Source organism: Desmodus rotundus, chromosome 2 (assembly GCF_022682495.2).
Source record: "Desmodus rotundus isolate HL8 chromosome 2, HLdesRot8A.1, whole genome shotgun sequence".
In the NCBI taxonomy this organism is placed as follows: domain Eukaryota; kingdom Metazoa; phylum Chordata; class Mammalia; order Chiroptera; family Phyllostomidae; genus Desmodus; species Desmodus rotundus.
In genome coordinates this window covers 70,489,830-70,515,965 of record NC_071388.1, presented here as the reverse complement: position 1 = coordinate 70,515,965, position 26,136 = coordinate 70,489,830, and the positions used below count along the sequence as shown (strand labels likewise).

The window sequence follows — 26,136 nt, the reverse complement described above, 5'->3', positions numbered from 1 at the left end:
GATATGCTCAGGCAGGAAACAAAGTAGAACTATGGCTATAAAAAGGCAGAAGCACAATTATTTACAGACAATGCAGAGTAGTATAACTGGAAACCCCAAAAGAAGTTCAAAACACTATGAGAACTAGTAAAAGAGTATTTAGTGAGGAGGTAATAAACAAAATAGAAAGGCACATTTTGAGTGCCTAGGTATCCAGTCAATACGGGGAAGGGGGAAGAAAGCAGTTAAAGGAGCTGCCGGTATCCAGGCACCAGGGCCGATTTTCATCCTCGCTCTTTGCAACTCTTTGTCACAGACTCAGGGGAGCTCTGCAGGTGGAAAAACATCAGCATCTCCTAACTGAAGTGCTTTCTCATGAAAAGTATCAACTCAGCCCCTAAATTAGAAACCTTTATAAGCATTTTACCTTCAACACAGTTACAGCACCTAGAAAGTGGTAGGGATAAGTATTAGCATTAAAATACAGGGTCTCTGCTTTATGTTCCATTAGCTGAAAGGCCCATTTCAAATATTTACTCATACACAGACACTTTCAGTCAAAAGGGGTTTTTAAGATTTCAACTTCCTGTTAGATAGACAGTGTTGAAAATTTCATGGCAGACTTTTGTTTTGCTTTTTATTCTGTTTGATATTGCAGCCTATAGGTTGGACTAAGATTGGTTATATGATCAGTCAAGGTCGATTCAAGATCACACACAAACCCCGTAGTGGAATTTTGATTTGATTGCAGCTCCCCTGACTCCCAAGCCTATAAACTTCACAAGACAATTCATCTATATCAACAAAGTTCACGAGGCAGGATTTACACTGACTAATAACAATTATCATCTCCATGGAAGAACATAGTTACTAGTCCTTACAAGATGCTTATGCCATAATTCACTATTTAGGAAATAGTCCGCTCATTCCATCTCACTGCATACAGTTTGCATCATTAAAAGGTGGGCTGTATGTATTTCAAGGGGCTTTGAAAGTCTAAAAACAATATGCTATGTCTAGATTCATATTAATACCATTCTTCCTATACTATTATCATTATTTCTAAAATATAAAAGTGAATGTTACAGTACATGCAAACCAGCCACTCAGTATTTCTCCTCCCATTTGCTATTTGTACCTGAAGCCACTAACTAAGTTCAATACAAATAGGTATAAAACTAAGAGATGTAATTTTTACAAACACCCACACTTCAGCACTAAAATAACGCTGCCTTCCTACATTTCACCAGAGCCACAAAACCTTGCTTACAGGTGTTTCCCAGGATCACACGCAGCAGCCTGTGGGAACCAAAGAAATAATAAATTAAAGAAAGTAGGGTGCCTGTACTACTAATTGGAAGCCTTCATGTTCATACAATAGAAAATAATATATTAAAAGGTTTATCAGGAAAGGTATTTCTAAACTGTAATATTTTGTTTGAATGGTGAAGAAATGTTACCTGAAGAGGCACAGGGGAGGAAAAACAGTCATTATTTATAAATATCAGAAATATCAAAAATAATTGAGGAAAGTAAAGTGAAGAAATTGAAAAGTAGATCATATTCATTATCATTTTTAACTACAATAAGTTCATAATCTAATAGCTTTGTAAATTAGCATGGTCATTAATGATTGACTATGTATTTTTATTTTTACTTTTTGGTACTTGGACCAATATGTCCAAGTATATTTACAAAAATAATGCACCTTGGGATTAAAAGGAGATTGTACTTATTAGGGATATTTAAATAACAATATTTGAAATAGAGGTTTCTTAACACATTTTGTACTTTATGCCAAAGTTATTTTCATACAAAAAATTATTCTGCCAAGAGAGAAAAAACGTTCTGCATAGATGCTACACCCTGGGACTATTGAAATGGCTCTTTATTGAATGTAGAAGATGTAAATTATAGTGATTGCCTGGCTCAGTGGTTATAAACCCCAGTTACACCTCAAAGCACAGCAGAGGCACCTCATGTAAGTCAACCAATCCCTTTCTTTCTCCTGGTATTTCAAAACTAGAACAGAGAAATGCAGTAAAGTCTAAGTTTTTGATTAGAATAACCTTTATGTCTGTGTTCTAGGGCTAAATCAGACCTTAAATTCATAAATCTCAAACTCAAAAATTAGTATCATTTCTACAATGTAGATTCACCATTGGTGGTGATATCACTCTCTCAAAATCTGGTATAAATTATTAAGAAAAACACAAAATGGACAAAATCATTAAAATTAAATAGTAAAACTTTAAACACTATGTTTGATCTAAAATAGAATTAAATGAATATGAATCAAAATCATGATATAAATAGAATTAAATTAATACATTGTAGACAATATATTTTGATACTGTTAAGGTTTTCTTACACTTGCTAAAGAACTGCAATGATGATGCTATTTCGAAACCTACTTTAAAAATACTGGAATATCTTAAATTCTCCAAGGTCTCTGTGCTGATCCTGATTGAAAGTTTATTCCATATAGAGACCATATCAGTATATCGCCGGGACATCAGGTCCCCGTGCAGCAACTATTGCTTCCCATATCTGGCAAATGGTACATAAGAGTTCACTTATAATAGTTTTTTTAAAGAAATTATTTTCATCAGAAAGCATGTTTTTAGTCATGCATATTTTCAAGGTAAATTGTTTTTTCACAGGCTCATGGAGGATACATTTATGAATTATTTTGGGTAATTTGCAAATTCTACAATGAGGCTTATTATGTAAGAAGGACAGTTCCAGTTACTCACCTGTAGAAGCTTAAACAAATACTTTCCCTTACTTCCCTTCCACCATTCCTAAATAGAGGTGATATGTGAGAACTTGCTACTTGAGGGCAAAGTCCATGTTTTATTTATTTTAGTAGTCCCAATGCCCAGCATAATTCCTGAGACATAGCAATATTTCCCAGATATTCATAGAATTGAACTGATATAATAACTTGGAAATCATTTAAATATCAAATATATTTAGATATTTATAGATTAAGGACACTGAGTAAAGCTTGCTTTCTTTAATAACTTAACTCCCAAATTAGAGGATACGAAACTTTGCAAATGATATTGAGGCATTTCCCAAGAACTTGGTCGTTGTTCACTTTTTAAAAACTTTATCTCAGGAGATGGAGGTAGATGGCCCGTGGTGGACGATCCGCCCAGTCTGACTCCAGTCCAGCCATGGTCTCACTTCTGCCGTGACGGTAAAAAGTAGGAAAAGCAGAGTTCCCCAGGTGATGTGTGCACATTGCGATAATTGTCGATTACTTCCTCACTCTGTATGTCCTAACAACATACAAATGGACTTACAAATTATGTGCCCAGAAACTATTTGACTAGAAGATAAAGAAAATCTAATTTTAATAACAATGAGGTTTCTTTCAAGCAGCTCTATTAAATATGGGATGGATGCCACAAGAATTAGTGAGCACGATAACTGCAAACAACCTGGCCCAGTTCTTATCACAAAGTCAATGTCAGCAAATAGTTATTAAGAGAATAAATAAATACATAAGTAAGTCATCGGAAAGCAGAATATACTATGTCAGTGTTGTAGAAATAAACTGTCTTTTTGTAGAGTTTTGCTAAAGAATGTTAAACAACAGCAACGTGCAATCACTAAGAGGACTTCATTTAGAAACTTGGTCATTTTCACAGAGGCACCCTTACCTTTGTGGTAAATTTTACTTTTATTTATAGGTAAAAACATTAAAATAGTATGCAAAGTAGTAATATTAGTGAATCCTAATTTCTCTAAAACATTCCGAGTATGAAAATTACGTTGAATTAAAAAAATGTACAAAAATTAAATTTTGCTGAAAGTATCCAGACACATATATATGTCTTTGAACATCAAAGTTCCAAATCTTGAGGCTGTTATAGCTTAACTGACCATACAACCAACAAAATTTATAGTGCACTTGATTGTCTTTAAGTTTTTTCTGAAGTCGCTGGACTTAAATTACACTGTCATAAAGAGATAAAGGTGATAATTACATAGTGTACAACTGAAGATTTTGCTTATACTTAATGAGAATCTCCAATAATAGCTTTCTCGTTAACAGCTTAAATGAAACTAATTTATTTCTTTAAGAAATCTACAAGCACACACGAACATATATATTAAATTTTAGGGACTCTGAAAAAATTAATATGTTTTGGAAAAGCTTGCATTGTTGCAAATTTTTTCACCCAAAATGAACTAATTGAAGCTAGCTGTGAGCATAGAATAATACTAGGTATTCAATAAAAATTATCTTTACTAAAAATTGAATAGGAGAAATGTCTGTTTATATGTGGTAAGTTGTGCTAGTTATTTTCTGCTTATCTTTCCAGATCTATTTTCTTCCCTGCCCTGGGAGAGTAAACTACCCTGGGATAACCTGACCCATGATTTCCATTTGTGTTCAGCCCACGGAAGGCATTGACAAGAGATCAAAAGGTAACAGAAAAAAGAAGCTAATTTCCATTTTTTCCATACTCCCCTCCTTCCCAGCCAATCACAGCTTCTCATTAGAAGCCTCCTCCCACAAATGGAGCTTTTGCTCCCCCATTGTCAGCCTTTCAGGCCCAAGAGCACAATGGTCCCTGCTGTTGTGAGCCCGTGGGTGCAGCGTCATCTTGACTATTTCCCTGACTCGTAACTGTGTATCTCTAAGTAATGTGTTCATTCTTCAGCGACTCAAGTGCATCATTTATTTCTTAATGGGAACCTGATTCATACTCATTTAATATGCATATTTTGCTAGGAAATCTGCTAAAACATAAAATTATTGTTGTATGATAGAATTGAAAGATGAGATAAGGTAGTTTCAGAAGATGTATCAAGAAGAAGGTGAGTTGAGAGTAAAGGCCTAAAACAAATAATAATTTCCACAGGAAAAGTAAAAACATGGAAAAAAAATCCCAAAAGCCATAAAATGAAGTCCTTATCAGAATGACATAGTAGGAAGTTAATCCGGCTTGTAAGAAAACTCATGTCTCATCATTGTTTTCTCCTTTACAACTCAAGTTATTCAAATCTGCAAACTAATATTTCTTATATAAAACGGGAACGTCCACCTGAAGAGCTGTTGTGACTACAATTAGAAAAGATAACCATGTTGAGAGTTATCTAGAAATCTTAGAATATTATGTGACTGTACATTGTCACCATTCATTTCATGTCTTTATACTTATACATGGTATCTTATACATGATATCTGATTTTTTTAAGAGAGCAAAAACAAGGGAGCTTTTGGCCACTTTAACACCTCCTTTTTACTGAGTTCATCTTTAATATTTGAAAGCCCACCGAAGCGATTGAAGCCAGTTGTGAGATCAGTCACCGTCCCTGGCGTCGGGTGGCGTGCAGCCAGGGGAGCCTGGACCTCCGTTTCAGAATCATTGAATTGTCCTTCTCATTATTATGCCTTGTTTTACAACTCCTTATTCATGTTCTGCCTCTTCCATGGTCCCCAGCATTAATGTAAAATTATCAGCAGGGTAATTGACTAATTAGAATTAGCAATTTTGGGCAATGCTCTTAATAAAATTTTATTTTCATTTCTTCAGAAATAAAATTCCCTTTGGATAATAATTGAAGATCATAGAAATATCATTCAAAAAAGCAAAGATACTATGAAGAGAAACATCATGAAAAAAGTAATGTATTTTATGTTTTTAGATAAAAACAAACACAAGCACACACAGATATGTCTATTGAAAGCATACACTATGAGCTCCTGGAGATACTTGTCCAAAGTATCCTTTGTCAGTAACAGGAAGGAACTGAAGTGTGCTTTCCTCAGCATTAAGTGATTACATTGTACACTTCAATTGTTTTCCCACACCTGCAGAGAAGGAGATGCAATGATCTAATTGATTTTTTTTTTTTATTTCTATTGCCAAATACCACACAGCATTCATGCGGTGTTTCAATGACCTCTACTCCCTGTTCTGTCTCCATGTACCCACTCTAAATCAAATGCTTCCTTGCTATTTATAAAAGATGCAGTAAGATTTGTATACAAAGAAATAAAACAGGGCCATAAAAAGTGAATATTGCCTTAGCTACTACATCTGTTCTAGGTCCCTCTGACCCATAAGAACCTGTACATTTTCCTCTTGACTTTTATTTTCTATTTACATGTGCATGTTCTTAAGTATCACAGAAAAAGCTTCCTAAGAAACTATGCAGAAATAAAATGGAATTGTAGTTAAATATCTACTTTGGAGGTTAATTATTTCTGGTGTCCAGGTACACACACAACAGATAGCAACACTATGAAAATGCAGTTCTCATCCAACCACCGGGACATCTAATTCGGTCCATTGTCAATGTGCCCATTTTATTATTCTGCTTGTTGGTGTCAGAGGCCGAATTAGAAGTCAGATATGACTCCCTCTCTCCTGTTCTACAATGTCCCCATTAAAGCTGTGCAATTGAAACAGCAAAATTTTATTTACTTAATGTTTGATACATGTTTTTATGACGACCTAGGGCTTTCTCAGTTAGAAAGCGGGCATTCCGCCGGCCAACTGTAACTGGGCAAAGTCTATTATGACATCTAAAGAGTGAATCAGCGTGTGGGACGTGCTTTCCAAAACAGTCACCATTACACACGTGTGGCTACTGAGTGCTCGAAGTGTGGCTAGTGTGACTGAGAAACCAAATTTTTAATTGTATCTCATTTTAATTAACTTAAACATTACTGCTAACTGCACAATTATTCCTCACAGACATAGAACACTGGCATCAGCATGGAGAACTCTACTGGGCAGTGCTGACCGTATTGCATATCCCTGCCTCACTCTGGGTACGTCTTCAATGTTTGAAAGAAACTGCTGTTCTTTCACTAAAAGGCAGCTGCTAAGGTCATTGCAGAGCGCACTTGGGTTATATGTGAAGTGACCTGGTGCCCAGGTACCTCTGTTCTCAGGAGCATTCTGGTCAAAACTCACACAGAGGCCACACCTGGATTCAAATCCCACCATTACCAGGCATTAACTGACTGTGGACACATTTCCTCGAGTGTTTGATCCACAACGTCCTCATTTGTAAATGACAGCAGCTACTGATCCTGTTCGATGAGCTCAAGGCCGCAAAACCTGAATTCTCTGCCCTCCTCCATATTTTACTTGAATGAGAAATAATACAATATTTGTTTGATTTATCCAACTCTCCCCTGGACACCAATCTCCCTTGTAAAGAGATTCCTGAATAGTCACATTTTTACCTCCCTGACAGAGTCTCCTAGGGAAAGGGCTCAGCGTAATTCTTTTTTACCTGATCATCAACTCCCCGCTCACAGCAGGCTTTTCTTTGGGTAATACTTCCAAGTAAACAAGAAAGGCTTTACCAATTCTAATTGGACCAACAGGCTGCCGTCCTGAGTTTTTTGTTCAACCTTCACAGCTAGGACCCTTAGGGCCTGAGTCTCCAAGTAGCATGAAAGGCTCTCAGAATGCCTTTTAGAGCTCACACTGGTACCAGCAATGATAATGAGAAGCACTTGTTCTGTTCTTCCAAGCAGCTTTTCTCCTCCCTCCCTCCCTCCCTCAATCCCTCCCTCCCTGCCTCCTTCTTTTCCTTCTTTGCCAATAGCCTATGTCAGTACAGAAATCTAAGCATAGGAATACAGAACTCTTAGGAAAATGGAATTGCTTAACCCCAAACTTCTCAACCTCAGCTGCATTTTATAATCATTGGAGACACAATTAAACCACTGTGATACTGCATGCCATGGACTATTCTATTTGGAAAGCTCTCGAGAACAAAGGGCAATATCAGCTGAGACAGAAATAAAAACGGAGCTATAAATGAAGCCTTTAACAGTAGTAGCCACCTGTAGGAGCTGGTGCAATCAGTAACTCAGACAACCCACCATTTTCTCTATTGTTCTGAGCAGTTGTCACTTGCACAACATATATGGGACACTCTAGTCACACTAACCCACGCTTAGCTTTTCCACTTTGGCTCTGGCACAATGTAGCATGTTTGTTTGCTCAAGATAAGCCTTAGGATTGAGGATCAGCATGTAAATGCAGACAAAAAGACAGTGTGGGGAAAACTCTGATATGGAATCTTCAGAAATGTTTTCATTATCAAACTCTTGCATTTGATGTATGTCATTGTCCAGAATACCTTCCACTAAGACATCCCATAAGAACTGAACCCAGTACTGGTGAGAACGTACAGACCTGTCGGATTGCCACTCATGAAAGGGTTCTGTATTCAGAACTTTCTGCGAGTCTTTTGCAACTGACAATTAGAACGACAATACAGTTAGAAAAAGTCTAATATTGAAAACACAAACCTGCTATATTACAAACACATACACACATATATACACACTAGCTTTTTTCAAATAAGTCTAAGCTGTGTAGCAATTATGATAGGAAAAATGAAAAAAAGCAAGTACATACTTCAACAGTTCATGTAATCAGATACATCATTTTATAGCAGTAAGATGCAGGAATACATTACTAAATATTACAAATATAACATAATGGCTTTTCTCACTATAATTATTACCCAGAAAAGAGGAGCTACCTTATTTCTAAGTCATGCAAATCTTGCTTTACAAGTTGTTCTCCATTTGCTACAGGAAGGATGCATTAGCTTGAAATACCCTGAATCAATTCTAGTTTTAGATGTTCTATACAGAGGATAACTTACAGAATCACTAAAAGAGGATGCAAAGACACTTTGTATAGATTTTGTTTTTGTGCTTGAGGATTTGATCTCACTGACATAGATGTCGCTGTAAACACAACTCTCAAAGATCGGTTTCAAAAAGCAGTAAAATAAAATAAGTTTCTACATAGTGGAGATAATTATTGTGCTCTTGCTGAATTAAAGAACAACAAAGAATGTTCTAATGTTATAAAAATTTATAGTTGTTGCCTGAGACAAATTTGTTATTGACAATATCTACACTTTCAAATAAAAAGGCTGGTAAGTGAAATTATTTCAATAAATGCAAGGGTAGAAAAAAATAAATATCACTAAGTTAATATGTTTTTATATTAGTTCAAATGTGTGCATATAATCAAATTGATACATTATATAGCATACCTATATATTTATTGTTCCATGAACATCCCTAAAAGTCTATTTTCCTCAAAAATATTTCCTTTTGGTTTATAACATAGGGCAAATGAGAGATTTCCTTAAAATTGATACAGTATTATATTTGGGTACATATATATGTTTTAGATATTTATTTACAAATACTTGTAACCAATACTAAAAGCAAAAGCAGGTTGTTAAATCTCTGTGTGACTTATTGCTTATGTATTTAATTTTTTTAACTAATAGAACTTCATTGTTTGGAAAACAACATAGATCACTTGATTTGAAACAACTGCAACAAATTCCTCCAAACACTGTAAAGGAGTGAAAAAAAAAAAACTAAACTAAACACTAACACTTTATGTTATAGGACCTGTGTCTTCACTACCTAAAAAACTAGTAAATTTAAGATCAAGATATAAAGCTTATATAATATTAGCCTGACAAAACTACAAACCAATGAAACAAAAAACATGTCAAGCTTTATATTTACTTATACAACTTCCATTCACATTAAATTTACCTAAAATATAACCTGCTTTATATGAGTTATACTTGTGAATTTTAATTCACTTAGTTAATCCATTTATAAAATGGACTTTTTACACAAGAATAATGTATTTTCTTTACAAATGCTTAAAAATATCACGTTAAGTATTCCTTAGCTATTACTTAAATTGAAAAGAGATGTTTTATTGTCTCATAAGCATGTTTAAAATTTTCCACAGTGGGATAAAAAAAGCTCTTAATCAAAAGCATTAAATAATCAGTAATATTAATAAGGATTAAAATTACATTAATACTGCTATGGTGAGTGTTTAACAGATGGATGCTTTAAAATCCATTTTCAGACTCCTTAAAATATTCTTAAAGTACAAAAAATCTTTATGACAGGGAGTTTCTGTGAACCATGACCTGCACATCAAACACTGTAATCAAAACTTCAATACAGTCACAAAGTTGGCTCTAGGTCTGGCCGATAATTAAGTCAGGATGTTTAAGTCACAATAATGACTTTGTCCCAAATAATTATGAGAGCTTTAACTTCTTCCTCCAAAATACTCCTATTAAAATAGGGCGAGTAGTATTATCTGTCCTTTTTATCTTCCAGATAGCAAAATGAAAGAGTGCAAATATGAGCTCTTTCTAAATAATAAAGTTCTACAGAAATGCTAGCATTCCTAAACCTCTTTGATAGTTCTAATTAGCCCATGGTACCCAGATCCTTGATCAAACGCCAGCCTGGGTGGTTCTGTGCAGGTATTTTAGGTAAGATTTACGTTTAAATCATTAGACCTTGAGTAAAACAGATTACTTGCATTACATGACGGCCTCATTCAATCAGCTGGAGGATTTAAGAAAAAATGATAGAGGTCCTTCAAAGAAGGGATTTTTGCCTCCAGACTGCCTTCAGGCTGGGGTGGAAATATCAACTCTTTGCTGAGTGTCCAGTTTGCTGGCCTGCCCTGCAAATTTCAGACTTGCCAGCCTCCACAATCACTTGAGCCAATTTCTTAAACTCAATGTCTCTCTCTCTCTCTCTCTCTGTAGGTATCTATCATCTGTCTTTCTATATAGAGACATATGTGTCTATCTATTAAGAGACAGAGAACACTTGTCACCTACCAATATACTCTAAAATATGTTGTTCCCATGTTTGATTACTGCCTGCCTCCTCTGCTAGACTGCATGCCCTGTGTGAGCAGGGACTGTCTGTCTGTTCTAACTCTGCCTGGTACAAAAGAACCCTCAAAATGTAATATTTGTCAAATTAATGAATTTGATTTTTCATCTACTTATTATATATTAAAGTTTAAAATAAGCCAAAGATTCATCCTATATCTAGAGGAAAATTAATGATCATCACAAAAATTATTTGAATGTAAATCTTTATGTGTACCTAGGAGGACAAAAGATTTACTGGAACATGTAAGGGAATACAAAGGAGTCCCTTATATCAAAGAAGGCAAATGGTAGCAATGCATACAATATAGTAAATTCATGTTTTAGGGGCAATTGGGTACGTTTACTGGATTAATATGAATACACTTAAATTATTTAAATGGAGCTGATTTCAAATTATATAGATTCAAAAGAAACTCAGGTAAAAGATCATACTGAATAGATAGTCTATAAATAAATATTAATATCCTATATATTTTAACTTTATCTACATAAATAATTCCATATTTTCATTAGAGTTCATGAACTCATTTTCCCCCCAAGGTTTATAATAATGAGTGAATACTGAGAAATTCAGAGTGCATTTTTAGTTATCTGTCTGATTTACACAATATAATTATTTTTACTTCTCTAAAAATGTTTAATCAAAATCTTTCATCTAATTCAAAGCCCATTTAACTGATAAAGTCCAATTCAATTTGATGTAAATAAGCTTCTTAATTTTAATTTATTTTGGAAACATGGAGTTACATAAACTTATTATGGAAATTATTTCTATAGTTCTTACTTTCAAACACAATTCATGAGAATAAATAATAAAACTTTCCAAAATCACATAGCATCTTCTCAATATACTAAGGCAATGGCAATAGAAACATCATCACAATACCATAAGTGAGAAAAAATATTCAATCTACACGCAATGCAGCTACAAGAACAAAAGAATATGGTATCTGGAAAGAAGGTGATTGCTTAGAGAAGGCATAAAGCTATTTTTGAAACAGAATTAGAACTGTTTATTTTATTAAAAAGTTGACATAGGTTATCTTTAGTGTTTATGACTTGCAAACTAAAGTATTTAATATTTAACATGTTTAAACACAAGCAGAAGCAGTTTGGTAATCAAAAGGAATAATTTGAATCATCTCAGAAAAATAAATTCATTATAATTAGGATATTTTGGAATATGATTAGAACATTTAAAAGAAAATGTATTCACCTTTCTTGTCATCAAAGTAGAGAGTCTGTTGAGCTGGATTTGACCACTGGAGGGAGGTGTTATCATTTTGATCCACCCTGCAGGTCAAAATTGCAGTTCCTCCTTCAACAACGGTCACATTCTGTGTGAGCGGAAACTGCCCTTGGCTGCCTAAGAGGGGATTCAAACACACGCTGATTAAGTGAAAGTTAAAAAAATGGTTAACTTCCCAAGAGCTATATTGCATTTAACTGCTCATTCCAAATAAAACTTAAACGAACCAAACAACAAAACTATGTATTACAAAAAGACAGAAAAATAATTAAAAATCCTTAATCGAAGGACAACAATCTTAACATAAAATTAAGACCCCATTATAGTCCCTTACTTTTTTTAGAAATCCTTATTTTCCTTCTAGACACACATAAATATTTATATTTTTAATAGTAACATGATTATTACTAATTTCTCTTGGCCTTGCAATAATTATATGGTGCTTAACATGGTTATCTTTGTTGATAAGGCACTGGAATAATTTTGGATGAATTGAACTCTTTAAAGCAGCAGAGAAAACACATTAAATGCTTCTCTGGTAGCTTTTATAATTTTGAATAAAATCTATAAAATATGCATACTAGGATGTTAGATTCAATTTCTGATAAAGGAAATGTTTTGAAAATTCTATTCCATCATGGTTTATTGTTTGTGTAGCTGTTTTTAGAAGGGCAAATGTGTGAGAGAAAACAAGGTAAGTAGTTTTCAAACTGTTCATCCTGTAGTATATCCATCAAAATCTTAAAGTGATTAATCTAACTTAGGAAATAAAGATAATCTTTGTTCCTTTCTGAAGGGTTTATGTTTTGAGTATATATTTCTTTCATAATCAAGAAAAAAGTTTTAAATGACCCTTTGCATATCATTAGAAATTAAGTTTTCCATAAGTATAGTTATTTATTAAAATAATGCATGTACTAATTTTACTTAGTACCAGCACTTCTGATAGTAAAAACAAAATTCACTTGTGTGGAAACAAGCATAATACATAAATTTCATCTCAGCATGATGAACTCTGCCAAGTCTGGTAACAATGATCAACATGAATAAAAAATGCACTTTCTAGAGCCAGGTTAAAATACTCGAATGTGAACAAGGTAGTTCATTAAGTCCAGAATAATTTAAATATGCAAGAACATTATGATGACTTAATCACACCCATGAAATATATTTCCTTTTTTTTTCTTTAGTTTTGTAATGATTCTATCATTACTATAAGCACCACTTGAGGTTACGCTGGGGATATTGGCATAAAGAATCTTATTACCAAGAAGCCTGTTGATTGGCACCATAAGAGGCAGAAGAGCCTGAAGGAGAAATTTTCTTTCCAGACCTAAATGACACGAGCACAGAAGTTCAGGACCACTTTATATAATTAAGCCTATCAAATATAAAAATCTGGTATCAGTAGCTTTGTCTCCTCAATGCCAACCTCTTACAGTCATTCTGGCAACTCCCCAGGGTATCTTCCCTATAATCTTTAGGGTGGAGTTTTAAAATTGAGGTTAGCAGATGTCTGGAAGAAATTCTTTGATAGTTGACTTGAAAGTCAATAGGAGCCAGACTGGGATGTGTTTTGCCTTCAGCTCAGAGGTGACCTCTAGCAGGGAAACATGGAGAACTATCAATTTTGTGAAGTGAGGTGAGGCGAAAAACCACATCAGAGAAAACCTGAGCTAAAACAGAAAGGAGAAATAATTACCACGAATACAGGATTAGCAGCTCATAAACATGAAGCTCAGAATAATTTTAAGATACTTTCCTTGAGTTCCCAGGTATTGACCTAATGCTTAAATAAAACAATCTGGGGGAGAAGGGGATTCTTTAAGCAATAAAAAGCACACAAAGTTCATCCCAGATGGCATTTTGACTATCAACTAGTACATAAATAATCCTGTCTGCTTCTTTAAAAAAGTGGGGGGTGGCGGAAGCAGTGATGCTTGCCACCATTTCATCTACATTTGCAAAATAATTTCAAAACATCCCCACAAGAAAATATTATCCTTCTCATTTCACAGATGGGTAAATTGAAACGGGGAGGCGAGTGATTTTTCCACGGAATTCAATGAACTGTTTGTTCAGAGCTTGTTCTTAAAGTTCACTGTTTTATTCTTATTTTTTCACAAAGGCTTCTGAGTCATAGCCAACTTTATCACTATTTGTTTAAAAGTGAATTAGACAACAAGGAAAAGTAGAAATGAGTAAGCTCTTCAACAATGAAACTTTAAATTACATACCTAGCTGAACTATGCCCTGATAAATTTCAGTTACAACATTAAAATTAAATAGGAGAGGATGTCAGTATTGTCCTTAACTATCCTATTCTATTCAGAACTTACTTTTGATAATTATTTCAGTTTTTCCCTATGGCCCATAAAAGAAAGAAATATTTCTTGGGGTCATCTACAAGCCAGGTTCTGTACATACACCAGGACTCCTATACTTTGTTCTCCATGGTAGGAGATTAGGACAGCTTTCCTCCAATTTCTCCCCATGTAGATTCTGACTTTAAAGTATTATGCCTTCCGTACCCTGGGACCTGCAGCCTAAAGTCCTTTTGGTCAAATAATTCAGTTTTCCCCAATAGAGAGCAAACTCATGTTGAGAATCTACTAATCCTAAATACCCTTAGGATATGTGATTTACCAAATTAATTCAAAAGCCAGTGTTGTAGGCAGTCAACAAACTTCTCAAAGATTTGAATTGCCTTTTAGTTCTGCTTCTAACTTGGAAAAAGCATCAAGTCAGCTGATCCTTTTTGCTTTTAACTCCTCATGGCTCAATGTCATCATTTATTCAATCTCAGAGAGTCCAAAGAAATTACTAACTTTCTCAGTTAGCAAAATTAGTATGCTGCCACATTGAGGATTCACCCTCAATACCTACATCAAACAGATATCTTGGGGGATCCGCTACATGTCTTGCCTTGTGTGAGTCAACATCTGAAAGATACATAGAGCAAGAAAAATGTGCTGAGAAATCTGCAAAATAATTTGGAACTTCAGAAGAGAGTGTGAAGGCAAGGGAGAAGGCAGACTAGGCATGGCCCTATTTACCATCCGCAAGGATTTCTAAAAGGCGTTGTTCGTATCATTGAGGCCTTATTTTAAAGTGATCCTTCCTCTGGCTGAGCACACCACCATCCTAGGTTTCTGAGGGGTCATTATTAACAAACAAGGTCATGATGAGATTTAAAGGGAATAGAACTTCCAGGTCAGAATTGTCCAAGTTGTCTATTTTTTCAGTTAACCTATTTCCATCATTTTCCTCCTGTCTTCTTTGTGTTTATTTCCTTTTATTATTTGCATAAGTATCAGTCACTCTTACTTGTTTTTAAACTAAATAAGGTCAGTGAACAAGGATATCTTATTTATCTTTAAATCAGCTATGTTGCTTAACATTCTTTTTTTTTAATTGAATATCCTTTTTTTATTGTTGTTCAAGTACAGTTGTCTCCATTTTCATCTTTATTGTGAATCAGATTTCTCAGTGGGTACTCATTGTTCAAAGTGAAAGCATCTTCTTAGAACAGCTGGCATTTGTAGAGGAGTCTCTGTTAGTAGAATGACTACTGCATTTGTTCAAATGCATCGCCAAAATGGAGGAGCAGGAGAGACTAATTCTTCTCCCACAAAAAAATATGGAAAAATTAAATCTGTGGATGAAAAAGAGGCTACATACTACACCCGACAAGCTCAGGGGAGGCCTTACAAACTCAGAGACCTAAAGCAACCACAAAGGATGATCTAAAACGAAACTTCCTACTAAAAGCAGTTCAAGGCTGTGGTAGTCATATCCTAGGGCAGGATTTTTCCCTAACAAAACTCAATCTTCACCTTCACTGAGCCGGTTGTATTTTTGCACCTACGATTACTGACCTGATAACATACCTTTGAACTATCAAGCTAATTTCTTTTTTGCTGGACCCCTCAAAGCATGACTACCCAACAAACACCTCATAAGAGCAGAGGCCACAGATCCCCTCATTGTTGTTATTATTATGTTAATTGCTAACTGTTTACTATCCTATACCCGCTTACTTAAAAAAAAAAAAAAAGGGAATGTAAGGAATAGAGACATACATTCCTTTTTTTTTTTTTAATCCAATCTAAGAGATTTCCTTGCTTTGCTTTCTCTCACCTCCCTAATCTATCACCAATGGATTTCATGGAACACCCCCACTGCGTTCCCTTTCATTCTGATGTATCAAGTAAGTGGTAAAACTGCCTGCCGTTTTCTGAGTATTTTCTCAATCCCTTGATTTTGTTTCCCACCAAATGTCATGAGTTTGGTTCAAATAAACTCATAAAAACTCATAGGTCTGGATGTGTCTTATGTTGACAAATCATTAATGTCTTTTAGTTGTAATATCTTAAGATAATCTTTTACGTTGTACTTGAAAATCATGAAAGTTCATGAGACGATGTAACAGACAGTGATCTAGAACAGGCAAACGTGGGTACCGCCAGCTCCCAAAATGGGACAGGAAAAGACAGACTGTGCCCAATCTCTGCTCTACAGGGGAAAACAGAAAAGATAATAACTTTTCTTGACTATTAAATATAATAAACACTACTGAAGTCCTTTGAAGAAAATAGATCTCTGTGTCTAAAACTATTTTGCTTTCTCTTCATGGTGTAATTCCCCTTGCATCTACATTCATTTAATAGTATCTGTGGTTGGAAAAAAGGGGTTCTATAGAAAGTAACCTCACAGGATGATTTGATCATAAATTCCTAACTGGACTGATCATGGTGGGTAGTAATGCCTCAGGCTAAGAACTTCTTTAGTAAAGACCTTAAATCAGCCCTAGTTATTGTTTTTGTGCATCTAGGAAAACACACACCTTAGAAATGTGAGAAGTAATACCCCCTCAACGGGGGTATTAACTTTCAAGATTGCACATAATCCTATTAACTACCCTGTAATCTGCCCTTGCTTTCTCCCACTCCCCTGTAATCTTCCTCTGTCCCCTCCTTAAGCGCAAATGCATAAAAGAAGCTGAAGAATTGAGCATTTGATATATTGCTCCCTGGCATATGGCAAATGTCCTCAGTTTGGCTCAAATAAACTCTTATGAAAGTTCTCTAGAGGTTTGGATTTCTTTTTGTTTGTTTGTTTACCCTTCCTATGTCATCTTAGCCCTCAACTATCACTAAAACAGCAGTAAACACATGAAAACATAGCTAGTCTTAACTGAACATCCACAATATGCTGATTCTAAGTACATCCCCTTTAGCAAGCATTTCATTTTCATACCCAAAATGTCATAATCTGTACCTTGAAAAGGAGGGAACAGATGCAAGAACCTTCAATAGCGTGTTCATAGTCATAGTGCTAGAAAAGGCAGGGGCAGGCTTTGTATTCTTGCACCCTGTCTTCAGATCTCACGTGTTTGACCACAGAGCTGCTTTGGAAATAAAGTGAAAATGCTGACTGAATAATTATTATAAAGAAGTATGTAGTTGGCTGTCAAACATTCCAAAGATGCAATTGGACCTTTTGCAACTCTTTTTAATAAACGGCTTCAACTTAAGTAAAAGCAGTGGTGTCTACAGCTGGCTTGCTCACATCAGTTTGTGAAAGACAACTGCAATCTTCTCCCTTCATACTCAGGGAGATATGTTGGTAGCTTGAAATGGACCACAGTGGGGTTATTTTCACGATGAAAACTGGCAAAGAACTCTAGCAAAGGGTCTTCTGTTTTTTTTCTCCCACCGAGCCAGTAATTAAACGTTTACAGTGCACCACTAAGAAAACCACCCTTGGTGGCTCTTATTGGGGCTGTTGCTTACACTTTTAGTATAAATAAGGTGTTTTGGGTTTTTTTTTTCTAAAAACCAATTGATCTTCCTAATTCAGGTTAGTTCTGATTTTGAAGTCCTTTTTCTTCATATTTTGAGTGTCTTCTTCAACTTTAAGTTTTGCCTTTTCCTCAAATCATTTTTCAGCAGTCCTCTTTCCCCACCACGGTTCTTCCAATAACATCTCTTTCAGATGAGAGCTCCTTCTTTTCCATTGTGGACAGTGATCATTCGCTACTCATTTTTCTTATGCTGCCACTAACTAACATAAGTGGTCAAAAACCATTTAGGTTGGTTTTAGTATAGTTATATGAAAATAATTTGTTAATTTGTTATTATGAAAGACAATTTAGTGAAGAACAGATAGTCATATTTCAAACAGATACTTTCTAGACCCTGTCTTTAAATAGAAGACTGAGTAGCTGCTATTGTTTTTTCAATGCTTCCATCTGTCATATACTTAAGGAAAAAATAGTCCAAACCTTTCCTTGTCTAGATTAGGAATTACCAAGTTCAGAATTGAGTGAACTGATTCTTGAGTCCTATTGACCTCAGTTCAGAGTTGACTTCCCCTCATGTTTCATACACACCTTTACTGTCTGACCGCCAAGAACCTAGCACACTGTCAGATATGACATAAAGAATCCAATTCTAATTCATGGCCACCGGAACCTTGCTGACAGGCTGTGATGTGCCATAAGCATAAAGAAGCAATAAGCGAAGCAGTGATGAGAGATCTTTGAAGCCAGCTGTGTTGTTGAAAGAGAGCAGACAGGCGAAGATGTATGTTTGAACACTGATCTCAAAGCATGGCTCTGCTTCCAAAAACAGCATCATTCAAGCCTCGCTATCTCCTGAATGGATGATGAGTAAAGGCAATGGTTTTTTTCCATTTCTCTTCCTGTGCTAAAGATTAAATTTGGGCTACCACAATGGATCAGTGCACACTGTGCATGAGTGCTTACTTACTGAGAGCAACAATCACCGGAGATCTATCTGGACAGACAGGCAGAGTTTGTGCCTTTGCACGTCTGAGAGGCAGTGTGTTATAGTCAGTGATTTTTCAGGATAAATGATCACATTTTGTGGACTATTTAACATGAACTGAGGACTCTCGTTATTTTTCTTTCTGAAAATGAGCAAAACTTCCTCAAAGAAAGAATCAGATTAAAAAACAGTGAAGAGGAACAAATAAAACAAGATGTGAAGAGAATTTAAGATACTGTTTTTCAGTAAAAAAGTGTAAATTTCTCATGAGATAAATAATGCCATGTACTTTGACTATTCCTTTTGGAATATACTTATAACTAGTTAAAACTGTCAACATCGTCTACAAAATCATTTAATTCAACAGAGTTATTGGCACCAGCATCAAATGACATACATAACATTTTGGCTTATTTTAAAACATTTTTATGTGCTCTCAAGAACCCCATTTTAAGTGCAAAATACTTGTATTAAGATTCTCATATTTTACATATGAAAAGTAAAGATACCAAATAGATCAGTATATACAAAATAAAGATTCTTAAATATCAACCTCAATAAGAAATTACAGAAATAGGTAACTTGTTTTTAAATGAAATACAAATTAGCCTACTATTCTTTAGATCTTTCCCTCAACTATTCTCAGCTTTGTGCCCCCCTCTCTCTCTCAATTAGTTTGGGGTATTTGTACAAATTGCTTGCATCTTAGAAAGTTCAAGATATTCTTGTTGCTTAAATTAGAGTCTAAAAGTATATCTAAATGCACACACAGCATGCTATTACTTCCACTAAATTACTGAAGGCATTCTAAACAAATAACCTTCTAATGTGAAAGTTGTGGCTCAGTGGTTGTGTGGACTAGAACACACATTGCATACTAAAGCCTATTGGATTGAAAAGCACAAATGTCATTAGTGCAAGCTTATAATTCTTAAGAGAAGTATGATGAATGCTCTATCATGTGAGAAAGGAAATTAGAGGAAAAAATTAAGACTGATAACTAAGTACAAAGTGTTTCCACTTATGGAATGTCCTTGTGTTATTTCCAATAGCTGGAATTCTCTAGTCATTTCTCTCATTACTTTGTTCTAGCTTTTAGTTTTGTCTGCAAAACTAAGCATTCTGTTTTCCTGGGCTACCACATATAATTTATTTTTCTCTGATTCTACCTTATCCTTTTCAGATTCTGCTTGCCTTATAGAGTAGAACACCTGGTATCTACCTTCTGTGCCGCCCCTCTGCCCAGCCATTATGGAGCAGGGCCATCAGTCTGGTGCTGCTTGCCAGTTTCCATAGAGACAGGAAGCACTTTAGAGACCTGTGTTCCATTGCAACTGCCAGACCAAAGCAGGAAAGGAACAAAACTGGCGGGCATTGGGCCTTGCAAGGCCAGGAAAGGTTGGAAGGGCTTTCTCCCCCTGATATCATGTTGTAAGAGTGCCAGATTGACAGCTTCAGCAATTACGATGCTGTAGACCAGATCCTGGTGTTCACGATAGCAATTGTGCTCCCAACTCTCGGAGCAGAAACTCTTGTGTACCCAAAGCTTGGCCCTGGTCCTTTGTTGGCCTTTGATCCATGACAAAAGGCTGTTTCAGATTTACAGTGGCTCCCGCAACTCCGGACCCAGAGGAAAAAAAAAATTCTCCTGTAGAAATTTCACCTCTCTTTTCCAGAATGTGATAGTAGGTTTTCCTAAATACTCAGAGCAGACCAGGGGACCTATGGGATGACTATTGCATTGTTTCATTGACCTACACAATAATGGTGAGTAGGTGACCCAGTTAACTACATTCTATGAAGATTAGTTATCCTTTTCTGTGTCTATGATAGGATTTATAATTAAAGTTAGTTCTTGATTGTCAGTATCAAGACTGGCCCTAGAGAAATTTGTAATGTAGGTGAAATATAGTATCAGTGTCTTCCTTTTCATTTAAAAAATGTTTTTGTGTGATTGTGAAGCTCGGCCTTCTGTATCATAAATATTACCGGCACAGTTACTCTTTCTACATAACGATTTCTCATATTTTCCTATTAATTTTTTTCTCTTTAATTATATTTTATTGATTATGCTATTACAGTTGCCCCAATTTTCCCCCCTTTGCCCTCCTCCGCCCAACACACCCCACACTCTGTCATGCATACCCCACACCATTGTACATGTCCATGGGTCATGCGTATAAGTTCTTCAGCTACTCTACTTCCTATACTGTACCTACATTCTCCTGGCTGTTTCTGTTAATTTTATATTACTCAGTAATATCTCAAACTTTGTTTTCCTTAAATTACAAAATTCTAAGCTTCAGAGAATATTTATAAAACCCTGGGAAACACTGTTTTATGGCTGCTTGGTGTTCTCGCGCAGTGGCTGTATTGTTTCTTCATGTAATATTAACACGTTATCTAATTTAAAGAAATATTCCCAACATTTTTAACCCATATCTGTACAGAACTGGTTCTTCCCATTCTTAGCTTGTTTTTCTGCTTTTCACCTGCCAAAATTCATAATAAACAAAAAGTTCTGTACATGTTATAGTTTAGTGAACTAGATTAAATAGAAATATATCTAGTTTTACAACCAAAGTAGACTCTTATGATCAAAATATTAAAATATATTTTGTTTTCATTAATTTATCTATTTTCACTCACTCCCTAATATGTCTTGAGTTTTATCAAAAATTAATAAAAAACAATTTATTGAATAAGGCCATATAGTTTCAAGCCAAAAGTGCACTTTAATTTTTCACATTGATATTCACAAGATTGCAAATAGATTTTTTAAGTACAGAAGAATAAAAAGAATGAAATATAGAAGAATATAAATACAGAAGAATATAATATAGAATAATAAAAAGAATGCAATATAGAAGAATAAAAAGCAAAGGAAGTACTTTTACAATGAAAAGGGAACTGTATTTCTTGTATGGCAATATAAAAGAATAAGCAGATTTTGTAAATATTTCTATAACTTTAAAACAGGCTTACATGGCAATTATTATGTGTACATAAAGTCATTTTATCTTTCTAGAATACCATTTACAGGGTGAATAAGCAAGACCTGGAACTGACTAGCTTTACTTGTTAACTGATGAACATTGGAGAGGCAGCATTCCTGGGAAATAAATTTATGAGTGCAATCACAGTCTGCTTCACTGTGAAGCTCCATCACATAACTAAATTCTAAACTGAGATGCCAACCTGGAGGAAATACTCTGGAAAAAACACACAGATGGTAAGGCTCTTCTGAAGGCAGGGAGAGGAATATAGTGCTGGGGGTACAATCATCAGTCTCACGGGGGAAAATGGGCTGGGTGGGACACAACTGTTTAAAATCCAAGTCCCTGGGAAAGAAATGAATCTAAGACCAAAAAAAGGGGAAAATGATATAAATACTTTTCTTTCATCCAGTAGGTTTTAGAAGGTTGATATATTTAAAGAAAGTAATACATATGTGTGTGTGTATATGTATGTATATATAAAATACATTTTAAAATATTTAATAGCTTCATGGAAAATTTAAATTCCTAATAACATTCTAGGAGCTAATTAAATGAAAAACTGTAAAAAAAAAGCAAGTATCATTAAGTCCTAATTACAAATATATAATTGTTTTAAATATACAAAATATAATTTGCAAAATAAGGTAAAGATAGTGAGGACAGTTTAAACTGAGAAGATAATAGGACTTTAATCTGGTTTTCATGCTGGCTTTCCCTAATTCCAAATCAAAAACAAAATATTCCAACTCAAAATAATTGTTGTCTAACATATGTTGCTGGTTAATGATTTTATTTTAGTGTAGTAAATATAACTTGGTAATATTTTTTTTTGGATTATGCAACATATAGGCATTCTCTGAAAGCATAAATATATTGACTATTATCCAAGTTGCCTATACATTAATGTTCTTTTCATGGATTAGTATCTGCAGAAAATTTAAATAATTTCATTGGTGCATTGAATAGATACGTTCATACAAAATAGTGGCATATTGTTAGTTTGGATTATAACTCTTTGGATTATGAGATATAATATAAAAAATTTATATGACTTTGATATGACATACAAGAAAAATACAATATCAAACATATCTAAAATATGATATCAAACATATCATCAGGTATAATCAGTTCATTTTAGGCATATGAACTATATATGTAATTAATGCTTTCTGATACTTATCTTTCATATTTATAATGGATTTTGCCTATGAAATATGCTTCTATAACATTAATTTATTTGACAAATATGTTTTGTGCCTAGAATGTGCTTCACATTGTAGGTACTGGAAATACAACTGTAAGCAAGCTAAAAATAGTGTAAAAGTTTTATCTTTAGAACTTGCAGCCTAAATATGGACAATAACACAATAAAACACAATCATATAAAGCAGCAATTTTCAACCGGTGTGCCACTACACACTGGTGTGCCACAAGAATTTTTAAAACATATAATACCTGACTATTGAGTCAGGGGCACTGACCACTTTTTCTTAGAGTGTCAAATAAAAAATGACAATAGCCAATACAACAATAGCCATTCAGTGTGAATGAATCAAAATTATAGCTGTGTTTCTGTCAATTCAGTATAAGATATATTTTTAGGTATGCCACAGAATTTTAGTAATTAGTTTATGTGTGCCATGAAATGAAGAAGGTTGAAAACTAAGAAAGCGGTGACATTTCAACTAAAACAAAGTGGGGACAAAGAAGCAGTCACTTAAAAATTGCCAGAGGACAAGGATATTAGAAAGAGGGGCTAATATTCCAAAAAGTAAATTAGGTCCTGGAAAAGTGCTGGACCAAAAGGAGAAGAGAAGTTGGCTATTAAAGAACTGGGTGGGGTGGGGGAAGAAAACAAATAAGCAAACTAAGCCTGGATTAGAGGAAATGTGTGGGATGGCCCAAGATAAGATAACAAAGAAAGTCAAGGTCAACCATGAAAAACATTTTAAGGTCATAAAGAGGAGCTTACATTTAATCTACGTGCAACAGCCAGTCAGTGCGGATATGACAAAACTCATTGCGCATTTTCAGAAGGTATCCTTTTTCTGTTAACTAATCATTATCCTCAAACTGAAGATTTTTTCTAAGATTTTTATTTTTTATTTATTTTTAGAGAGAGGGGAAGGGAGGGAGAAAGAGAGAGTGGGAAGCATCAGTGTGAGAAAGAAACATAAATCAGTTGCCTTGTGTATACACCCCAATCAGGGAACAGAGCCCAGGGCATCTGCTCAGACGGGAATTGAACAGGCAATCTTTTGCCTTGCAGAACAATACCCACCAACTGAGCCAGACCAGGCAGGGCAGACCAAAGATTTTTTAATCTCAGACATGACTCACTTTAAAAATGGTGTTTACAATAAAGACGGTTATTGAGAAAATATTGAAGAATCTATTAAATCATCAGGTAATTTATTTATAAATGTAACTAATTTCTTGGTATTTGTTTTACACTGTAAATAACCTTCTAGAAAATGGAAACCCATATTTTACTGATTTGAGCTTGTACTGAAACAGACTTGTTACCCATATTTTTCAATGCCTCTCGCTCTTCAATAGACAATATATCCCTTACTTCCACTTTAAAATGTTATTGCCTAGGGAAGTTCCTTGTTATTAATAATGGAGGACTTCCATTTTAGTGGTTATTATTTAAAACTGCAGTAGTTATCTAAAAGAAAAGAAAATAATGCTGTGAATACCATTTTTAAATAAATAACGAGTTCCCAAAAGACTACACAAGTGAGGTAACAAACAAAACATTTCAGCTTTTCCCTTGTTTAAGAGTATATTTTATAAACTTTATAAAATGACTCCTCTTTTGACTAATACCTTAGCAAGAAGAGTTTTCTTTTCCAATAACAAAATCGTTATGCCTGAAGTCACCAATGGTATGTAACCCCAAACATGTTTAAAGTCCTTAATAGCAGAGGCGGAAACTTCTATCACTCTTCATTTTCTAACACATATTAGTGGGCACAGTGAGCACAAATTTTTGAAAACATGAACATGTACAAAATAATATCATCTTAATTATTTAAGTGTGCATCAATATGTAGTAACTTAAGAATCAACTTGGAGTATTCTCTAAAACAAGCTCCCTTTTGAAAAAAAAAAATATGTAATAACAGAGTGGTTAATAAGATGTGTTTTTCACCGTTTGATCATTTCTGAATGCACAAAGACTTCATTAATGTTGGCTTCACCCATCTTGTCCATGTTGACACGTTCTGACGTTCAAGCCCTTTGTAGTGCCACATTAGATCTCAGGGAACATTGCCTATGAGGGCAAGTGGAAGCTGCTGAGACAATATTCAAGTGTGATTTGATACTTTGGATAGATTTGTACATGTAAGTCAGCTCAAAGAGTTAAACATCTGATAAGGCAGAGAAGAAATTAAAACATCTTCTCATATTCTTTTTGGGGGGGTTACCATGTTTATAATATGTTAATGAGAAAACTAAGATGAATTGAAATTATTAAAATTAAACTTCAATGAAATAAATTACACTGTAATGAAAAATACCTCATCTGAATACTTAAATTTGAAGAAAGCTGGTTCTGGAGAGATAGTTGCAAAATAATAAATAGAAAAAAAAATTCATAGCAAAGTCAATTGTCTTTTCACCGTAACATTGGAAAGAAAGGGTAACAGCTGGCTCTTAGTCTTTTCTCTAGTCCCAGAAAACCCTAACAAATTAACTCTTGGTTGAACCATCTTTGCTATTTAAGAAATAATACATGTATAATAATACATGTATAGATCCAAAATAAATGAGAACTGGAAAGGTTGCTATGTCCAAGTACCTGCATTTCATTGTTACAATGACTTATTGAATAATGAATTACCAGTATTGACAAGGTGCAGTTGTATCAGAAAATGGGAACTGATGACATAATCCTGAGAAGGCTGTGTAACTAGCCAGACCAAAAAGGTTGAATGGACTCGAGAGCTGACTGACTGACCCAGTCTAGTCTTCAGTAAGGAGTGACTGCACACTGAGAAGCATTTCAAGGTGACAAAAGCTTTGCTAGTTGTTAATCTTCTTGTTGTACCACTTGTCTTTTGATTTGGGGGTAAACTTGTAGTTGGATACAAAACCTGTTGTTTCTCATTGGTATCATTGTGTATGTAGAAACACGAATTGTATTTCTGCTCTAGCAAAGTGGACATTGCAATTAAAATGTCAGATTGTTTTAAAAGTAATATTTTTGCAGTCTATCTGATGAAATAAAGGCTCTTCCAATAAAAACTTGCAATGGTTCCTTTTTGTCTTGCATCCTTCCATGTCACATTAGAACTAAATAGACTATGTTGTAGTCTGTGAATTCTCTATATAATTAGGACAACAGGTTTTTTTCCAAGTCATG

At 34.7% G+C, this 26,136-nt stretch overlaps 1 protein-coding gene across 4 annotated transcripts in view; it reads right to left on the bottom strand.

Moving 5' to 3' along the window:
• CADM2 (cell adhesion molecule 2) overlaps window positions 1–26,136 on the bottom strand; it is a 1,053,394-nt gene that overhangs the window by 220,702 nt on the left and 806,556 nt on the right. For all 4 annotated transcript variants that reach the window (XM_071220611.1, XM_071220610.1, XM_071220612.1 and 1 more), the window contains one exon: window positions 11,939–12,088. In XM_071220611.1, the coding sequence (XP_071076712.1) occupies window positions 11,939–12,088 (150 nt within the window). The remainder of the gene's footprint in view (window positions 1–11,938; window positions 12,089–26,136) is intronic.